Below are 21,466 nucleotides of genomic sequence, written 5' to 3'. Positions count from 1 at the left end.
TACTTGTTGCACAAAACTAAAAATATCTGGGAGTAGGGCTATTGACCAGATGATCTGACTCAGGGTTTAAGTGACGTCATCTGGATCCATCTCTCCATGTAATGTCTCATATACATACACACATATACAGGGGTGGGCAAAAGTTGTTTAAGTATGCAAAACACAGAGTTTATTCTTATATTATTATTTAGTTATTAATGGTTTTTCCCCATACAAACAACTGTAAACCTCCTTTTGCTCACCTCCGTATATGTACATAAACAAAAAGTAGGGTGCCTATTCCTTTTATACATAGGATTTTATGTGAGAGTGAGATGTTGAACACATAAACATGTGGTAAATGTTAAGGTCAATGTGACTGTGACAGTAAGTGCAAGTAGTGCTTGGCCTTCTGGAGTCATGGCTTTCCTGTCTCTTCCCACAGTATACAACTGGACCGTGGATGAGGTGGTGCAGTGGCTGATCACATATGTGGAGCTGCCTCAGTATGAGGAGACCTTCCGGAAGCTGCAGCTCAGTGGCCATGCCATGCCAAGGTCAGGAGAAGACTGTTCTGTTACTTAGGGGTACAGGGAATGGACTGGGGTTGGCCTGCCTTCAGGTTGTTCTGGTCAGTTAAATGAGGTCACATCCTTTTTAGGGCAGAATCTATAGACCTGTTCTCACATCTACTGTGCACTTGCTGTAAAGCACGATGGCTACGTAGCATTCATTCTCTGATTTAATATTTCTATCAGTACTTGGAATAGTACTAATAACTGCCACTTATTGAGTGCTTAGTGCATGCCAAGCACTCTACTTCAACACTTTTTATACAGTATCTCATTTAATTCTTACATTACTCTTATAAGGTAGGTATTATTGTATAATGATGATGAAACTGGCTAAGTGACTCTTCCAAGGTCATGTGGCTAGTTAGAAGCAAAACGCTTGATCTGGGTAGATTTTGAAGCCTGTGGTATTTTTTCTTTTGCTGCCTCTTTTATTGTCCAGGAGCCTCAGGGTTCTTTTAGCTTCCCTTGAATTATCCATATACCACGTACTCTAAAGAAATCATGCAGCAAAAGAAAAGGGCCTGACTTCCTTTGGACCCAGCCTGTTCTCTGGAATGACTCTTCCAATAGCTATTGTGTCCTAACTTTGCGTCCTTTACAGGTGTGATATGTGAGGGCTTGGGGTGGAAGTGGGGAGGAGATGGAATATTACTTGGACCTCTTATGTCAAACTAGTACCATATGTCATTCAATCATTAATCCATTTACTTATTCATTCAAAAAATATTTACTGGGTACCTCTCTGTGCCAAGCACTTGTCATGGGTGCTGGGGATAAAGATGACAACAACCTGCCCTTGTCCTCAAAGGGCTTACTGTCTGGTAAGTGCTGATTGTGTATAATCCGTCATCTTGTTATGTAGGTGCATCTGGTTATAAGCTTCAGCAACAGGGGAAAGGGGAAGGCGAAGCTGTTGGAATGCCCACACATTGTAGTCTCCAGCTACAGAGCTACTGGGCACTGCTGGCCAGGCCTAGCTGAGCTGATTGTTCCCTCTCTGCTGCCTACAGCCTTCTCTTCACAGCTTCTCCCTTTTCTGGAGAGAGTAATAATCTTAATGTTTGTAAATCCCTTTATAGAGTGCTTCCTAACTATTATTTCAGTTGATTTTCACAATTCTGGGAAGAAAAAATAACTGTCTCAGCTTTCAGGTGAACAAGCTGAATTTCAAGTATTTTCTGATTTATTCAAGCTGGTAAGTGGCAGAGCTGGGATTTGAGCCCAGGTCTGCTTGGTTCTAAGTGCCTTGCCTTTTTTACTGCATTTTTCCTCTTGCCCCATGTAGTTGAGGATAGACTTCCTGGAAATAGTCAGTTTAGTTCTATTTGACAAGACTTTACCAAGCATCTACCATATGCCATGCTCTGGGCCCTGAGGACAAAGACATGCATTAGACCTCATATCTGCCTTTAGGAACTCCATGTTTAATGGAAGAGACCAGCACTGAATAGATGATTGACTATGAAGTGCCAGGATTTAGGTTCCTTTCTCATTACCCACAGCAATGGCAGTAGTGCCTTATGGATCACAGCACCATTTCATCATGAGGAATGGCTGTGGCTTGGATTAAAACTGTAAAGCTTAGGATAAGAAGTCAGCTCTCAGGTCATGGGCTCACTTAGCCCTCTTGTGGCTAGGATTAGATCTAAGACCAGACCTAGCTAAGCTGTCTCAGGAATAAAGAAAGCCAAGCTGTGACTCCTTAGTGACAGTGAGAAGCATGGAACCTTCAGTGCATAGAGTAGGGATGTTCTAGGCCCATCACTAGGCAGCATTGTATAATGGAAAGAATATGGCAGATTTGAGTTTGTTTCTTGGCTTTGCCACTTATTCACTGTGTGGCTTTGAGCAAGTTACTCAACTGTAAGTCTCAGTTTTTGTATCTGTTCTAATAATAGAACTGGGCTCTCAAAATCATGAGAACTAAATGAGGTATTGTATGTAAAGTGTCAGAACAGTAGGAGATACACAGCAGTTGTTTAGTAAATGTTAGCTAGTAAATGCTTTTCATTTCTCTCATCACTTAGAAGTAGATAGCATTCAAATTTGTGGGTTTCTTTGACAAAAAGACCATAGAAAAGATAACACTTATATTGATCAGTCAGATGAAGTCCAGTATACCTGATAGAAGTTCTCTGAAGAGGAGCCCCAAGAATTCCCAGGCTTGTAGGAAGCATCTGATTTTACAGAAATTTATGAAGGAGAGGGACCCAGCAGCTTATGATTAGACAAGTGAGTCACTCAATGATAGGGCTGAGACCAGAAACTAGATCTCCTGACCCTCCCACTTCCTACCAGTGTCTCATGACTCTCTTGTAGGAGGACTCGATTGCTTCCCAGGGCTAGAGAAAGAACTAGTTGCTTCTGCATACCCAGGCAGGAGTATAGACACACACTGATGTTAGAAGCTTCTTTTCTACTCGGGGAAACAGAGATATGCATTTGAAAAGAGCATTGACCTTATGGAGTAGTATAGTAGTAAACACTCTCTTGTGGGACCCAGACCAGCATTTTTCAGTCTTTCATATCTTAGACTCTTCTCCTCTTAATATCCACTGTGTTCCCACAGAAGAGAAACAAAGTCTAGTTTTTCTGAAGTCATTTCTTGTGTATAGGCCTACTCTTATTAGAGTTATTATTAACAATATGGTTGAAGGTCATAAAAAATTACAGTAATCTGGGAGCAAATGACAGTGACTCAAGTACAAGCTAACAAGATGTGTAGTGTTTGTCATCAGTAGCTTTATATTTAATGAGTATTAAATATATTCATTATTGAACATATTTAATTGGGTTAGGATTAGGATAATTCAGAGATCCCCAGAATCACTGAACATTTTTAAAGGGCTGGACAGGAGGAGAATGCATTTATAAATGGTGGGAGTGTAGAAGATATGTAGTAGGTAATCCCTGTAAGGGGAAGCACAACAGAAAATTTACAGTTGGGCCTGGGAATGGGCACAATGGATAATCCTCAGAGAATAGGATACTCAGGAGAGGTGGACATGTGTAGAAGGGTGAACAAATTCTTGGTAAATGTTATGTGTCCCGTGTAGACTCTGTGTTCTAAAGTGCAGAGGGGAGCAGTCACCAGCAGCTAGAAGTCATGGAAGTGTTTCTGGAGGAGATGGGCAGTTTTACCAGGATCCTTCCTGGCTTTGGTGGCAGGGAACTGAATACCTACTCTTTGCCTCAACAGGCTCGCTGTAACCAACACCACCATGACAGGGACCGTGCTGAAGATGACAGACCGGAGTCATCGGCAGAAGCTACAGCTAAAGGCCCTGGACACAGTGCTCTTTGGGCCTCCTCTCTGTGAGTCCTGTGGAGAGAAGGGCTGCTGGTGTGCCATGGAATCCAAGGCTGTTGGGGTGTCTGGGCTGAGGTGCTGGATCTCCTAGGCACACCTGCAAGGCAGTGCCTCCACTTTTTCTGCTGCTGTTGAGATGAAATGGTTTTACCTTGTAGTCCATCCAGCTATCAACATCCATTCATTAGATATGTTAATAAAACATCTGCTTTGTGCCAGTGCTGTGCTGGAACCTATGGAGAGACCTGGATGAATCATATTCTGCCCTAAAGGGATAAAAGTGAATGTTCTAGAGAGGTACACAGTACTTCTGAGGTCAAGAGGAAGGATGGAGAAGGCATACTATTGAAGAAGTGGCGTGTGAGCTCTGTCTGTAAGGATGGGTGTGGCCTTATTCCATAGAGGTGGCTGGGGAGGGCATTCTGGATGAAGGAAACAACCTGAGCAGGAACACAAATGCTAAAATATGAAAGTTATGCTGAGGGATAAAAGTAACCATAGGGGCTGAATGCTGTTTAGCTGTTCCCTGCTCTCACTACATGTCTTCAGAATGTATGAACTAATTGTTGAACATCTTGTGTCCTTCTGTATCCATAGGGGACTAAGTGGGCTTTCACTGCAGCAATAGAGACACACTCAGGCCTAAGGAAGAGCATTTTCTTCAGCCAGGAGTTAGTTGAGAGAATTAGGTGGTTCTGCTCCTGAAGATCCTGCAAGATCCTGACATCTTATTTCTTATTCTAAGTAAACTCTGGGGGAACAAATGTTTCTCAGAAAATTAACCTTGACCAAACAGGCTCTTAGGGTTCACTCCCTGCCCTTTGAGAGCTATTGGCATCAGTTGAGGATGCCAGGAGCAGAATGCTATAGAGCCAAGAACCAGTCCAGAGAAGCGGCTGGCATGTGGGGTGGGAAGTGCTTTATGGAGTAGTGATGTTTTAGAATTAATTGTGCTGATAGTTGTGTAACCTTGTAAATATGCTAAGACCATTGAATTGATTTTGAAGGAGTGAATTTTAGAGTGTATGAATTATATCTCAGTCATCATCATCATGTACATCTAGATTTGTTTTGTAATTCCAGGACTTTCATATAGAGAACTTGTAAAGTTTAGGAAAGCATCTTGGTCTCTTTTCAAAATTGCCACTCACTGTGAGACCTTGTTTAGGTCACTTTTCTCAGAGTGTGTTTTCTGATTTGTATTATAAAATAATTGAGCTAATGGATCTTTAAGATTCCTTTCAACTGCTACCTTCTATAATTTTGGGGAGAAACCCTTTGGTTGATTAAGGGCCTGTATAAAAGACAGGAGGTCTGTTCCCTACTACTACTGTCTATATCCTATACTTTTAGGAATTCTGTGACCCTTGCCTTATCAAGGGATCTTTGGCCATTCAGTTCTCCCGCCTAGAGTTAGGTTTCCTCACCTGCAAAATGGGTTTGGTCAGTAAGGCTCTCACTGGCTCTCATTCAAGGTCTCAGATAGAACTGGGTATACTTCTGGGAGCTATGTTGGGATCTATCAGCTGTCCTGATGCGAAATAATTGTTTTTATAGTTTCCTACTGATGTTTGTTAAAGAAAATTTTTGAAAATTGCCAGGTGGAATCTGAGGAAAATATCAGGAAGCTCTTTGGCAGGAGACTCTTGCAAGGGTGGGGCCATGTCTGGTGGGACCTGCAGAGAATCCCTTGATCTGTGTCCCTTTAGGCTCTGCGTTCCCATCCGAGCATGGACTAAAACCCCTAGTTCAGTGCTGTTCCCTGTACAACACCCACACACGACTTACAATGAGGGTCTGCACTGCCTCTGACCTGTGTTCTGCACCTGGATGAGTTCCTAAGGCTATGGCTCTCACGCCTCACCATAAGGCATGTAGTAGACAAACACCCCAACAAACCTGGGCCAGCCAGGGCTACCTTGCCCAGCCTTAATGAAAATCCTGCCATTGGCATGAGGAGTGAGACATCTCAAAATCGATGGTTTGTTGGGCAGCAGCTAGGAGGGTCCGCTGAGTTCACAGGTCCGCTGTGAACCCATGGGCTCACAGCAGCTTCAGAGCTTGGGAAGAGGGAGAAGGGATCAGACTGGCTCAGTAGAGAGTCATCTTGGGGTCCATTTTCTGACAGTAGAAGACATTTCAGTCCTCCTCATGTGGCTACAGAGCAGCACGTGGCCTTTTGCAGACTTTTCCACTCTGCAAAGTTGTCCATAGGCTTGGAGGCTCTTGTGGGGGCTCCCCTAACAGTGCCAGTGATCAGGTGTTAGTTGTGCTCTAAGAAGCAAAGGCCCAAAGGCAGTGTCCACTTTGGGGCCTAAGCTGATGTCTCACTCTGGCAGCCGATCATTTGTTGAGGGGCCTTTTTCTCCTCTGCAGATACTTTCTCAGAGAAAATGAGGCTCAGAGAGATGAGGTGAGTTTTTAGAGGTCATTCAGCTTTTATGTGGCAGAGCCATGACTTGAATGCAGTGCTGTTTTCTACTGTATGGCCCCACCCTCTACTTCTGTTAGAGGAAACAAGTTATAATACAGAGTTCCAGCTTTGAAGTCAAGCAAACTGGCTCTGTCACTCAGAAGTGTTGTGACCTTGGGTGTGTTCCCAAGGTTGTCTGTGTCCCTATTTCCCCTAAACAAATGGTAGCTACTATTTCCAGTGTGCAGTTGTGCCTGTTGCAGGTAGTCCTGGGCTAGGGGCTACCGTGCCCTTGGTGCTTTCAGCAGGAGTATCGTGAAGCAGGCAGGGAGAGGCCTGCCAAGGAATTGCTAGGGTTGGGGGTAGTTGTGGAAAGGAAAAGACAAGACTATACACAGTCTGCCTTCTTCAGTGGCTCAGATAATAGGGAAGAGTCCTTGGTATACAGGAGTGGCTGCCTCTTTGACAAAGCTTGCTGTGGTCTCTGTCAGCTCTATCCTTACCTTCTTTCTCTTTTCTGTTATGTTCCAACTCACCCTTCAAGCCTTCCCCAGGATACCTTTGCAGCCTCTTCCCAGGCACTCTCAACCCTTCTCTCCTACTCTCCTCTGGGAAGTCACAGCCCTTTGTACACGCTTCCTGTGTTAACATTCTCTTTCCCTGTCTGTTACCATTTAAACTGGGAACTCCTCAAGGGCAGGAAGAGATTTGTTCATCTGTCATCAGCACTTAGCATAAGGCCCAGCAAGAAGTAGGTGTCAGGTGATGTATCCTCAAAGTTCTGCAGGAGGAGGCTGGGACTTGCCAGAGCTACAGGACTGAGGGGTGATGTCAGAAGAATCCTTTTCACCTTGGTTGTGCTACCTGTGGAGCATCTTTGGGTAGGTGAGGCAGTCAGGGCACTTTTGGGGCCATATCCAAAAGGGAGGTGGGTCCAGGGATTAGTCATTCCAGGTTAAACAGACACTTTAGCACAGAAGGCTGTGTAAATGACAAAAGAAATTCCTAGCACATATTTTGGCAGTGAGGGATGAATATCTGTGTCTGTCAGGGGCAGGGTATTGTGGGCAGTAGAGTGGGTGGACAGAATAGATTGGGAGTGAGGATTCCAGAAAATGATAATGATTAGAGGCTCACATTCTCAGTGCTAACTGGTACCTTGAAAATTCTCACCATTACCTCTGACTCTGTTAACATGTCAGCATCTCATTAGTTTACACTCTTCTCCCCTTCTCAGGCCTGATTGTGTTAATAGTTGACCTCATTTTGCTGAAATCTATTTGCAGCACTTGGGCTAGGAATCCTGCCACCCTCTGGATTCTCAGATCCCAGCCAGCTCTGTTCACTTGGCCAGCCACATCTGCTTTCATGAAACCTCTGTGGTCTTTCTGCCTTGGCTATGTTCCCCGGGTGCAAGGTGGATTCTGAGAGCTGAGCTTGTACAGAGATTGTGTAGGACAGCTGGCTGTATTCTTCATGTCACCAGGAGCTGGTATTTGCCCTTCACATGCACTTTATATTGTAAACTCCACCCCCCCTCCTTTTGGGCTAAAACCTCTCTTCCTGCTCTTTTCCCCTGCTTCCCACCTTTGCTGAGCACTTGCTTTGGTAAGGCTCTATGCTAAGTGTGGGGCTACAGAGGTAAATTAGTCTTGTGCCTGGCCCTGAGAAACTCACAAACTATCAGAAAAAAGGTGACTGATGTGTAACTTGAAAAACACACAAGGCAGTCCCTGAGATAGCTAGAGATAAGCCATGTTTACCTGTCTGAAGAATGGATTAATTAGGAAATCCTAGTTCAGAGGACAAGGAATGGAAGGATCTCTGTAGGCTGTGATGGGCTGGGACAGTAGGTAGTAGAAACTGAAGAATGGGAATAGAATTATGATGGGAAGAAGTACATCATTCATTAAGCATAGACTAGACATTTGATTTCCCTATTTTCTCCTCTTTTTCTTGTACAATAATTTGTAGATTCTGTATTTAGCATTCTCCAGAGAAACAGAACCAGTAGGACATGTATATAGATATTTATAAGAGGACATTTATTATATGAATTGGCTCATGTAATTAGGGAGACCAAGAGTCCCATGATCTGCCATCTGCAAGCTGGAGAACCAGGAAAGCCTGAGAACCAAGAGAGATGACGGTGTTCCACAGGCCAGGAAATCAGAGACTTGATGGTGTAAGTCTCTGCCTGAGTCCAAAGACCGGAGAACCAGTACTGGTGTAAGAGGGCAGGAGAAGATGGATGTCTCAATTCAAGCTGAGAGAGCAAATCCACCTTTCCTCTACCTTTGGTTCCATTCAGGCCCTCAGCAGCCTATGGATGACTGGATGATGCCCACTCACATTAGTGAAGCTGATCTTTACTCAGTCTACTTATTCAAATACTTCTCATGAAGAAAACCTCATAGACACCCCCAGGAATAATGTTTTACCAGCTATCTGGGCATCTCTTAGCCCAGTCAAGTTGACACATAAAATTAACCATCATAGATTTGTTTAGGGCTGTGGGGTTCAGCCCAGGGCTTCACTGGAGGGATCTGACAATTCTCACATCAGCTTCTCCAGCTCCTGTCTGTTTCTCAAACTCCATAGCAACATTCCTAATTACTTATTGGATATGTTGATCTGGAATATTTCCAAAATACCTCTAAGTGCTTTCATTTGCAACTGTGCATTTGATCTCTTTAGTAATTCTGTGATAACACATTTTACTGCTGAGGAAGCTGAGATTCAGATGGAGGAAGTGAATTTCCTAACAAATTGAGGCAGAGGGCAGCATAGAACCCAGACTTCCTAATACTCAGTGTAGGATGCTTCCTTCAATGGCAGAATTTCTCTGTATGAGGCCTATGTTTAACTGAAAGGCCTTTCCTCATGGCAATGCCAAAGTCACCTCCCAAGATGCTGGTAGGAGAGAAACTAGGGCCTTGGAATTCTTAGTCACATCAGCTAGGCCAGGAGATGCAGGCCTCTTCATGGGAAAAGATATTACATGTAACAAAGCAGAATCAATACCTGCTGTGTGAGTAGTGGGTATGAAAGTTGTAATGACAAAGTGGGGTGTAGCAGAAAGGTCATGCAGTCAGACACATCTGGATTTGAATCCCAACTCTGTCACTTTTTCTGAACTCTAACAAGTAGTGCTTCTATGAACCCCAGTTTTTTTTTTGTCTACAGAATGGGACAAGTGATGCTCACGAAGGGGCTACAGAGTAAATCAGCTGTGTTAGATTCATTTTCTTCCCACCAAACTTGGTCGCTCATAGGATGTGACAGTGTAGCTGAACTTCCACAATACATTTGACAAGGCAGAGGGATGTATGTATGGGGTGGATGCTTGTACATTTAAGTGGAGTCAAAACTGGTTGAAGAGATTCAGTGGGTACTGATAAGTGAAAGTGTTACCTTAGGTCCTTTGCTTGGCTCTGGCCATTCAGAATTTGTATTCATGACTTGGATGAGAATATGAAGCTGGGAAAAAAATAGCATCTTGTTCCAAATTGATCTGGACAAGGTTGAATATGGGACTGAATAGAATAGATAGGTGCCCAATCTGCATGCCCCAAAATTTGAAGAATTTGAGGTGATAGGCGGAGCGTGGCAGCTGCATGGAGTCTTGTTTGAACAAGAGCACCTCTGACTTTCTGTAGGAATGTGTATGGGATGTTGGAGATGAGAAACCCTGGGAAGGGAGGCAGAGTGTACCCCAGCCTCTGGTCTGGTAGAGGCTATGTAGGAGGCTGGTGTGTTCCAGAAAGAAAGGCAGCTCACTGTGCTGCAGAGATATCCCTTCTTAGGGCCTGAAGGGAGGAGAGTGACGCCTTGAGTAAGGCTGCAAGTGTAGGCCTGCTGGTTGGGGGGGCAGGGCAGAAGGTGGCCACTAGAGGGCCCTTAGTCTCCTCTATGAGAATCTGGCATAAACATGTGAAGGACAGGGCTCCCACCCTGGACCTAGTAACTCCCCTCCCCAGATGGAAATAGAAGGCACTAATCTGTCTTTGATCTCTCACCATCCCCTTGTCTTGCTGTTCAGCCTTTCATCGAGGAGCTATGAACATAACCCTTTTTCTCAATCTGGGCCTCATTTTCATGTGGTTTCCAGCTACATGTGTCTTTTTCTGTTTAGACTCTGCCTCAGTGTAGTGGTTCCACCTAGGACCTTTTGGATGCCCATTAGCCTCTTGTCCTTCCCAGGCACTGGGATCCTGTCAGTCCTGCTTTTCCCTCCCCAACCTGAGGGTAACCAGCTGTGCACAGGAGGCCATTCCCTCTTTTTTTCCTTCCCTGGCTCCCACATCTGGGGTCCTCTGAGCCCACAGCTACTCCATCCCAAGTTGAGTACAACCCACTCAACTTAAAGGACTGCTTCAGCAGCAGTCCTCTTCTCCTTAGGTGCCTCTTTCCAGTCTCCCGTGCTGTGGCCCAGGGCCCACATCTGGCATACTAGGAACAAGGTCAGGCTCCAGGGGTGCCCCTCTTCTGGTTGGCTGAATTCTCAGGACATGATTTTTGCTCTTATCTTCTGCTATTGTTCCTTGGTTAGCATTTTAGTTTTGCTCTGGAGACTGATTATTACTCTGAGTCTCAGCTGGTGGCTGGGGCCCTGGCCAAGTGGCCAATGCTGCCAGGCATTCTCAGCAGATAGCTCTGTCCCTCTGGCATGTGGCATGTCTTATCTATATCAATCTCTTGAGGCTATTCCTGTTTTTCCTGGTCTGCAGATTGAGCTACAGCCTAGGAGTGCTCTCCATAGATGAGACTTGCAGACCTTTACCTGATCTGGGCTTTGTACCTCATACCTACAATAGCCTAGTAGCCCAGGAGACCCAGCTTCTATAGTAACCTCAGTTCCATGGCCTGACCTCAAGCTCTAGTCACATTGCTTTATACCCTCACCAGCCATCTCCTTCTACCTGCCGTGGCACCCTAGCATTGCTTACCTTATAAGATGGAAGCCAGTTCATCTGGGTACATGGGCTCATTGCAGACCTGAGATGGCCAGCATGTATTGAGAAAGCATTAGTGCTTTCCTCTTCAGTGCATATTAGGGAAGTACAATTTAATAAGCCTCCTTATTGCTCTAAGGCCTCTCATTGTTTCCAAACTAGGCCTTGACTTAGTAGAGAAATAGGCACAGAGCTTACTATAATAGTGTATGGCAAGTGTGTGTCTAAGAACAGAAAGTAATTTCTTGTGAATGGTGGGAAGGCTTCATGGAGGAGGGGATATGCAGTGGACTCTGCAAGGCTAAGTGTGCAGTGGGCAGTCTGACTCACCATGCCCTTCCTCTCTGGCAGTGACTCGCCATAATCACCTCAAGGACTTCATGCTGGTGGTGTCTATCGTTATTGGTGTGGGTGGCTGCTGGTTTGCTTATATCCAGAATCGTTACTCCAAGGAGCACATGAAGAAGATGATGAAGGACCTGGAGGGGTTACACCGAGCTGAGCAGAGTCTGCATGACCTTCAGGAAAGGTAAGGCCCTGCCCCTTCCCCACAGCCCTGGTGCTGCCAGCTTTTGGGAGCCTCCTGATTCCATTTGGGTTGTGGGCTGCCTGGTCCCTGAGACCATGCTGACGTGGCTGCCCAGGCTGTGCGTCCTTCCAAAGCTGCATTGGGAGTCTAGGTTCCTGCCATTCTGGTTACATGGACAAGTATTCTTCTCAGGGCAGAAACTTATTTTCGCTCTGAACTTCAGAGGGAGAAACATGTTGCTCTCAGAAGTCTTGAGCTTCCCTGGCTGGATGGCTTGTTAGGGGTTATTCTATCTTTCATCCTACCTTTGCTTCCTTTCCCATAGAAATAGATACAATGACTTGTCCTTCACCCTTCCCCAGAGAAACCTCACAAATCTGCCTTCCTAATACCTCCTAAATCTCATAAACACTCACTTGTTGTAAGACTTTGGGTAGATCTCTTTCCCTTCTAGGACTTATTTTCTCATGAATGGAACTAGGAGGACATTAATGGCATAGCTCTGATAGTCTGGGATTCTGCGTAACTAAAACATGGCTTAAAATTATTGTAGAAGATATAGCTGTGAAAGAAAGATGCCAGCCAGTCTAAGTACTTCCTGATATCTAGTAACCAGCTCTGTCCTGGGAATTGTAAGGAATTCACTGCTCCTGGGGCAAGAGAGCTCACGTATGAGGAGCGGTAGGTGCACACTTGTGCAGCGACTCAGTGTCAGCTTATGGCATGATACCTCTAAGGACAGGAAGAGCACAGAGGCAGGAAGTGAGTGATGTGGATGGCCTTAAAAGATGGGTAGGACGGTCCTGGTAGTTAAAGTTGAATGTGTAGTGGAGCCAGGCCCCTGGCGCCTTAAGACTCATATGGAGAAATTTAGTAGGATGCAAAAGGCAACATAGAAGCAATACAAGTATTTAGTTTTCTGCTTTGTTTAGGTTTTGAAAAGAGGAAAGGCCCACTTTAGGACCGTCTTCTAGAAAATTATTCTGGCAGCCTAGGGAGTCTAGTTGGGAAGTCTTTGCATAAATCTATGTGAAAGGAAATGCAGTCTGGCTCTTTCTGTTATTTTTAAATGATAGATACTATTTTCTTTGGAGGGATGAGGGAAGGATTTCTCATGAGCTAGGTATAGTTAAGCACTTAAATGTATTATTGTTTTTAATCATCACAACACAGGTTAGAAGGTACTATTATTATCCCTATTTTAGAGTTGAAATGAAGGCTCTGAGGGGTGAGTGGTTTGCTTAGGGTCACGTATCAGTAAGTAGTGAGCTAGGAATTTTGACACCCGTAGGGTGCTACCTCAGTAAAGGCAGCCCGGACAGATTCATACTCATGGACGAGCCTTATGGGGGACAAAAAAAGGAGTTTTATCTCTGAGCTGATTTTTGGCTACTTTGTTGGGCTCCTTGATCCTGGGCCCTTTGCCAACTGGGGGCTAAATGCTGCTGTCTAGGCAGTCCCATTCTTCATTTGTCTGAAAAACATGTACTGTTTTCATTCCAAAGGCAAAGAATCTAGGCAGGAGACATTCCAAGTTTGGGGATAAAACTAAGCTCCCAGCCCTGCCTGCTCCCCAAGGCCTACAGAGCTAATGACCACTGTGGTGGCACTTAGAGAAGCAAATGTATGCACACACCCAGAGCTGGGCTCACACTTGTGTGCACACACATCCTCTGACAGTGTTCAGAGCTACATGCCACCTCCTCCCTCCTTACTTCAGTAGGCCTGCACTGCAAACCACCATAAAGCTTTTTTTTTCAGGGTTCCCAATATTTTGGGTGGATAAATGTAATGAATGCTACATGCACATTCCAGTTAGGATTTCATTGGGTTTCAAAATAATTCTTTGACGCAGGCAGGAATTTTGATTCCTGTTTAAAAATGAAGAAACTGGCCCAGTACAGGGAGCAGACTTGTCTATAGTCATGACTGCTTAGAGCCAAGGCTTGCACTCAGCTACATAATTTTCTTATAATGCTAATTGATTGTTGCCTTCAGGATGTTCAGTCTTCTGTGCAGGAGATGGAGTGGGGCCAGGCTTGGTGATACATTTATTTGCTTGATTTCTGCTCTTAACAGTGTTTGTTGATTTTCATCTCGTCTAGATCCTGTTAGGACTATACAAGTGGGTCAGTTTTGATTCTACTTTTAAAGGAGCTCCCTATTATATGAAGAAGACAGATATATCATAGGCTTTTCTCAAGAGGCTGCTTTCAGAGAGGATAATATATCAGGGAAGAATTGAATCCCTAATGGTGTAATTTCAGGCAGTAGCATCTTGGAGGAATACAATAAAGGAGGGTACTCAGCCAGAAAAGGAGATGGGGGCAGGAAATGGCACCTCTGGTTTGTTTTAGCTGTGCTTGCAGCGCCACCTGGTGTGAACTTCGAGGAGGTTCAACTCCCTTTCTCTCCAACAAATTGGGCAGAATACTACCATTTGTCAGCAGTAAGAGCAGTCTAGACATTTCACCGTCTCCCTTCCCGCTTGTACCAACACATCTTTTGAGGGTTCCAATACTGATGGCCAGTGTGGACTTGGGATTTGTTAGAGACTGAGTTCTGTTTCTGCCTCTTCTGTGTCACCTACTTTTACCTACTTAACTCAGTGGCCAGTGCTCTTCTCTCTGGGCGCTGCTTGTTCTGTAGCCTATCCGTTTTTTTGCTGTATCTGAAGTCTAAGCCATATATCTCCTGTCTTCTTCATCACCATTTCCCCTTCATTCCTGGTCCCCTGGTATCTTGGTGGTTCCTACTAAGGTAGGAAGACCTGACAGTGGCTAAGTCCTTCCTCTCTTCTAGAGGGATTAGTAAACTCTTATTCTTTCTTCTGGGTCTAGCCCATGCTTCGCTTTTCCTGATGCGTTTCAGGTGGAGTTGATCACTCTATCCATTGGGCTCATCCAACACCTTGTGTATCTCTCTCTTGTAGAACTTGTCACATTGTATAGAATTATCTGTCTAAATTGAATTAGATAATGAACTCCTTGATGGCAGAAACAGTTTTCTCATTCATCTCCATATATCTAGGGCTTAGCACAGGATGTGGCATTTAGTGTACATCTGAAAGTACTGGGTAAATGAATGAATGAATGAGTGAGTGAATAAAATAGTTATATGGAGGAAGAAGGAAGGAGGTTTATTTGGATGGATGGAAGACTTGTCAGTGAACAAAGGGAATGTGTGGATGGGGACAAATATATATTTTCATTATAACTGATACCCTTGAGATCTTAGCCCCCGTGGAAGATACTAAGGAAAAGAACTCAGGCCTTGGGGAAGCAGGGGGCTCTCTCAAGCTTTGCCCTTTGGCATGAATTTCATTTTTATGTGTTTCTGGCAATAGGTACTCAGGAGTCCAAGAAGTACGGCTCATGATTCCTTTCTCATCTTCCTTAAATTTCCCCACTACCACCACCTCATTTATATCTCAGCTGTCAGGCTTTCTCTGGATCTTTGGTCTAGCTTGCAGGGTATTCTCCATTTGTGAACCTTCCAGACACCTGGTATGAGGGGAATAACCATGGGATTTGAAGTCATACAGATTGGAATTCTAGTCTCAGTTCTGTCAGTGGTCACATCCCCTCACAAAGCCTTCATACCCACACCTGTCCTAGGTTGATCATGATATAATACTGTGTCATTACATGCAGGGAGGACAAATGTGAACTATCTAGTAAACTAGTAGTTGTCACAGCCTTTATTAGTGGCAGAAAAATGGTGGCTAGTGCAAGAAGTATGGTAATGACTGTGGTTTGTGTTGGTGCTGAGCTAACTCAGTCAGCGTCAGCAGAATAGGGAGAATATGTGCTGAGTGCTGGAGCCCTTATTTTCCTTTCCAATGCCATGACTCATGGCATGTTGGCTGGGACCCCCTTGCCTGGCCTCCTCCAGCTCCCTGCATCGCCCCCCAGGCTGCAGAAGGCCCAGGAGGAGCACCGCACAGTGGAGGTGGAGAAGGTACATCTGGAGAAGAAGCTGCGTGATGAGATCAACCTTGCCAAGCAGGAAGCCCAGCGACTGAAGGAGCTGCGGGAGGGTACTGAGAATGAGCGGAGCCGCCAAAAATATGCTGAGGAGGAGCTGGAGCAGGTAGGAGAGTCTGCAAGTTACTGGACATTCTGAGGGAGTAGGTAAAGAGCAGGGGCCATAAGTCTGGCTGAAAAGTTTCATGTGTGAAGACATTGCAATATGGCTCAAAGAGCCCTGGCCAAGTGTCCCCGTTGGTTGGAGCGTCATCCTGTGCACCAAAACATTGCAGGTTTGATCCCTGGTTGGGTTGTGTGTGGGAGATAACCAATTGATGTTTCTCTCACACATCAATGTTTCTCTCTCTCCCATCCTCTTTCTCTAAAACCAATAAACATATCCTCAGGTGAGGAGAAAACAGGAGAAAAAGAAATATGGCTGAAAGAATATCTTCAAGTTATTAGATTCTTACTACTAAGAATAGTGGAAAAGTTGCAAAAAATTGTCACTGTGATTTTCAAAGAACAGTGGGTAACAAATTTAGTTATTTTGTTCATTTTTTTATTGAGGTATTTACATAGACTAAAGTGTAGAGATTATAAGTGTACAGTTGGCAAGCTTTTACATATTCATATACCTGTGTAACCACCATCCAGATCAAAATACAGAATCTTTTAAACACCCCAGAAGGCTCACTTTTGCTTCCCCCTGCCAACTGTCAATATTCCTTCCAAGAGATAACTATACATAATCTCTAAACCATATTAGTTTCACCTGATGTAGAACTTCATATAAATGGCATTATGTGTCTCAGTTTTTGTGTTTGGTTTCTTTCACTCAACATTTTATTTGTAAGAGTCATCTATGTTATTGCATTATTTATGTAGCTAGTTTATTTCCATTGCTGAGTAATAAGCTATTGTATACTATACATTATTTATCCATTCTCCTCTGATACACATTTGAGTTGTTTGCCTTTTGTGAATAACCCTGCTGTGAAACTTGCACACATCTCTTGGTGAGCTTAGTATTTATTTCTGTTGGATATATAAAAGGGCATAAATATTTAGCTTTATTGCCAAACAGTTTTCCAAAATAGTTGTACCAATATACACGGCCACCAGCAGTGTGTGAGAGTTCTAGTTGAGTTACAGCCTTGGCAATTTTAGGCATTTTAATTTTATACATTCTGGTGTGGATGTAGTGGTATCTCATGGTGATTTTAATTTTAATTTTCCTAATGGCTAATAATAATATTGAACACCTTTTCTTAAATTTAACGACCATTTCATTTGGGACTCTCTAGCTTTAGTGTTCTTCAAGATGGCCTTGGTTCTTCTAGGTTCCTTACATTTCCATATTAGCTTGTCATTCCTTTGTCCCTCCCCACCCCCCAAAAAAAGTCTTGCTGGAATTTTTGTTGTGTTGGAATTATATGTATAGATTAATGTGTGTGTGTGTGGGGGGGGGTTGGCATTTTAACTAAATGATTCTTCCAGTCCATGAGCGTTGTTTATCCTGTCACTTTTCAGGTCTTTAAAATTTTTTCACAGGAACATTTTGTAGTTTTCAGTGTAGAAGTCATGCCCTTAAAAAAAGTTTTTAAATTTACTCTTACTTTTCTAGTTTCTTGAGGTGGAAGATTAGGTCAGTGATTTTAAACTTTTAATCTTTTCTAATATATGCATTTAGAGCTGTAAATTTCCATCTCAGCACTGCTTTAGTTGCATTTACCAAGTTTTGATATTTCATGCTTTAATTATCATTCAGTTAAAAAGATTTTCTATTTTTTTTAAATGTATTTTTTTTAGATTTTGTGTATTTACTTTTAGAGAGAGGAGAAGGGAGGGAGAAAGAGAAGGAGAGAAACATCAATGTGTGGTTGTTTCTCACATGGCCCCCACTGGGGACCTGGCCCGCAACCCAGGCATGTGCCCTGACTGGGAATTGAACTGACGACCCTTTGGTTTGTAGCCCACACTCAATCCCCTGAGCTATACCAGCCAGGGCAAAGATTTTTTAATTTTTATTGCAATTTCTGTTTTGGCTCATGGTTATTTAGAAGTGTATTGTTGCCCTGGCTGACATAGCTCAGTGGATTGAGCGCGGGCTGCGAACCAAAGTGTCGCAGGTTTGATTCCCAGTCAGGGCACATACCTGGGTTGCAGGCCACGGCCCCCAGCAATCGCACATTGATGTTTCTCTCTCTCTCTTTCTCCCTCTTTTCCCTCTCTAAAAATAAATAAATAAAATCTTAAAAAAAAAAAAGAAGTGTATTGCTTAATTTTCAAGCATGGGGATGTTTCTGGTTATCTTTCTCATTGATTTCTAGTTTAATTTTACTGTAGTTAGAGAACATACACTGTATGGTTTCAGTCCTTTCAAACATGTTGAAACTCAGTTTATGTAAACAAACTAAACAATAGGATTGAAAGGCAAAGAATGTCAGACTGGATAAAAAGCAAAACACACCTGTATGCTGTTTATAGGAGATATACTGTAAATATAAGGATACAGAAAGGTTAAAAGCAAAAGGAGGAGATAAGGCATGTGATACAAACACTAAGCAAAATAAAGCAGAGGTAGTTATATTAATATCAGACAAAAGTGGACTTTAGTGCAAGAAGTATTACTAGAGACAAAAATGGACATATCTTAATGATAGCCATGTAAATTCAACAGTAATATATAACAATGTTTAATTTGGATACACCTAGTTATATATAAAGCAAAAGTTGAAAAAACTAGAATAACAGACAAATTCATAATCAAAATTAGAGATTTCAACATACCTCTCTCAATAATAAGCAGCCAAAACATCAGTAAGAATATAAAATATTTAAACATGAGTAATCCACTTGACCTCATTAACAACATTGAGAACATTTTACATTACAGTTACAGAATGCATTTTCTTAAGTGTGCACATACTGCTTCTGCTCCATTCTCTCCGCTCCTTCTGGGAATCCAGTATTAACCATTTAACTATATTCCATGTGTCTCAGTCTCAATTCTGTCCTTTTTTTTCTCTCTGTGCTTTAGTAGTTTTGTTATTTTTTGTTGCTCTATCTTTGAGTTCTCTAAACCTGTATTCTCTGATCCCATTCAGTGGAATCTGCCTCTCAGATAATGTATTTTTCAGTTCTAGAGTGTCCATTTTACTCTTTATAGATTCTGGTTCCCTCTCCAAAATGTCCATGTTTTCATCTATTGTGTTTGTCTGTTCCTATATTTTCTTTAACATTTCAATCATACTGATTTTAAAGCCCAGGTCTGGTAACCTTAATATCTGAATCATTTATAGAACTGCTTCATCTTGATTATTGGTTATATTTTCCAGCCTCATCTCACACTTAGTAATTTATTTTATTAAATACTGGACAGTATATACAAAAAAATAGAAGATCCTAATAATTTTTTCCGGCATCAGATATGGGGTTTCCCCTTTATTCTGTTAGGTGTGTAGGGTGAGGGCCTAATCACCTCACGCTAATCAGAGGTTGAGCCATGTTGAATCTGGGTTATAGTTTTAGTAAGACTTGGTCTAGTGCTCATCCATCACAGTTTCTCAGGCAAGTCCTTTCCTGATATTTTTATTGAGAGCTGGTAGATTTCTTTCTCTCAGCCCTGAAAAAAATGTGAGAGATTCATTTCTGCCACTTGCAGGTTTTGAATTTAGCTCTTTAGCCTCCTGCTTTTCATAGCTTCAAAATTTCATGTTTGAGCCCTGGCTGGCGTAGCTCAGTGGACTGAGCGTGGGCTGGGAACCAAAGTGTCCCAGGTTCGATTCCCAGCTAGGGTACATTCCTGGGTTGCAGGCCATAACCCCCAGCAACCGCACAATGATGTTTCTCTCTCTCTCTCTCTCTCTCTCTCTCTCTCTCTCTCTCTCTCTCCCCCCCTCTCTGTCCCCCTCTGTCCCTCTCTCTCTCCCCCTCCCTTCCCTCCCTAAAAATAAATAAATAAAATCTTTAAAAAAAATGTATGTTTGTCTTGAGGAGAAGAGTGTGTGTTTGAGGCAAGTTCCCTCCTTCTTGCAATATTTTGTTTCCTAAGTATTATGAAAGTATGGGAGATTTTGTTCCAGTTTTTGGTTTGGCTACCTGTTCTCCTGCACAGCTTCAGGATTCAGTAAATGCCCAGCAGAGAGAATTGAATATATCTTGGGAACCCCTCAATTTGCTATTTGTTACTCTAGTACTAGTACACTAGTACTGTCAACAAAAGCTAGGCCAGTTTTTCTGTGTCCCAGTGGAGTCCTACCTGGCCAGATCCAGTTATCAGTGCTCTCCTGGAATCATCAAATGCCTTCAGGGAAAAAAATGGGCGGCAGTTGTCAACTCCTCCTAGGAAGGCTTTTCCCTTTCTGGATTTTTAGTTCTTCTAGTCTAGTGATTCTCAAACTCTTTGGTCTTTAATTAGGACCTCAAAGAATTTTCATGGTGGCAGAACGTTGCTATTTACTATGTTAGAAATCAGACCTGGGAAAAATTAAAAAAAATACTTATTAATTTAAAAGAAGTATATTAGATTTCTTACATGTTAACACAAATACTATATTTTTATGAAAAATGACTATATTTCCAAAGTAGAAATAATGAGGAGAATGATTTTAAAAAATAATTATGCAAATATTTTAAATGTCTGACTTAATACACTGCTGGATTTTTTTTTTTTTAACTCTCACCCAAAGACATGCTTATTGATTTTAGAGAGAGGGGAAGGGAGGGAGAGAGTGAAGGAAGAGAAACATTAATGTAAGAGAAACATCATTGGTTGCCTCTCCTCTGTGCCCCAACAGGGGACCAAATCTGCAACCCAGGCATGTACCCTGACTGGGAATTGAACTACATACAACCTTTCGGTTTATGGGACACTGGCTGGGGTGCCGCTGGTTCTTATATTAGTGTCTATACTTAATCTGTTTTGATATCACTCATCAAGTAGCCTCTGGAGAACTCCACTGTTCAGTTGTGAGAGAAGGAGAATGAAAAAGGTAAATAATGTTTTAGTATTGTTATAAAAATAAGTTGACCTTAAAAATCCTCTGAAAGGGTCTTGGGGGCACTTGAGTACTCCTGGATCACAGTTTGATAACTGCTGACCTCGTCTTTATTGCTTCTCCAGCTTTATTCTTTGAGAAGTTTTCATAATTATAATAATTTGTCTTTCAAAGTTTTCATAACTTACACAGATTTTTCCAGATGTTGTATTACATCAGAATTATTCTTTTGCCATGACCTAGTGCATTCTGTGTGGAAGTAAAGTCAGGTTATAATACTTTAAAGCACATATATGTCCATGGTTGTTAACTTTACTGCATATTAGAATCACTTGGAGAGCATTAAAAATTGTTTGATGCTCAAGCCAATATCTTGGATCAGTGTATTCAGAATTAGGGTACAATCCAGGTATCAGGGGATTCCAGTGTGTGACAAAGTTGAGAACCACAGGCACAGAATAAAAAAATAGGACTGGTGAACTCTGACTTGCCCCAGCCTTTATCTGTTGTCTTCTAAAGGCATTTGTTACTCGTATGTACAAGATATGTCTGCCTCTATCTCTTTGCCCCCAATTGCCCCATTCCCTGTTCCCTATTTTCTAATTATTTCTCCCAATAAAGTTTTTTTGAGCCTATTAGGCCATCCCTTTTGTGTGCCTCCACAACTTTCAACTTCCCTCTCTCTGCTCTCTTCTCTCTCCATTTTCTCCTTCTTAGCTTATCCTGTTCTTCAA

General features: G+C 42.8%; 1 protein-coding gene across 3 annotated transcripts in view; it reads left to right on the top strand.

Annotated features, from left to right (window-relative positions):
• The window catches only part of STIM1 (stromal interaction molecule 1), a 180,401-nt gene that overhangs the window by 146,209 nt on the left and 12,726 nt on the right, over positions 1-21,466 (top strand). For all 3 annotated transcript variants that reach the window (XM_045817896.1, XM_045817897.1, XM_045817898.1), the window contains exons 4-7: positions 425-536; positions 3,754-3,869; positions 11,584-11,761; positions 15,676-15,853. In XM_045817896.1, the coding sequence (XP_045673852.1) occupies positions 425-536; positions 3,754-3,869; positions 11,584-11,761; positions 15,676-15,853 (584 nt within the window). The remainder of the gene's footprint in view (positions 1-424; positions 537-3,753; positions 3,870-11,583; positions 11,762-15,675; positions 15,854-21,466) is intronic.

The sequence above is a fragment of the Phyllostomus hastatus genome, unplaced genomic scaffold (genome assembly GCF_019186645.2).
Source record: "Phyllostomus hastatus isolate PE091 unplaced genomic scaffold, TTU_PhHast_1.1 phas_scaffold_317, whole genome shotgun sequence".
Taxonomy (NCBI): domain Eukaryota; kingdom Metazoa; phylum Chordata; class Mammalia; order Chiroptera; family Phyllostomidae; genus Phyllostomus; species Phyllostomus hastatus.
Note: the sequence above shows the minus strand (reverse complement) of the source record. Positions and strands in the feature narration are given on the sequence as shown.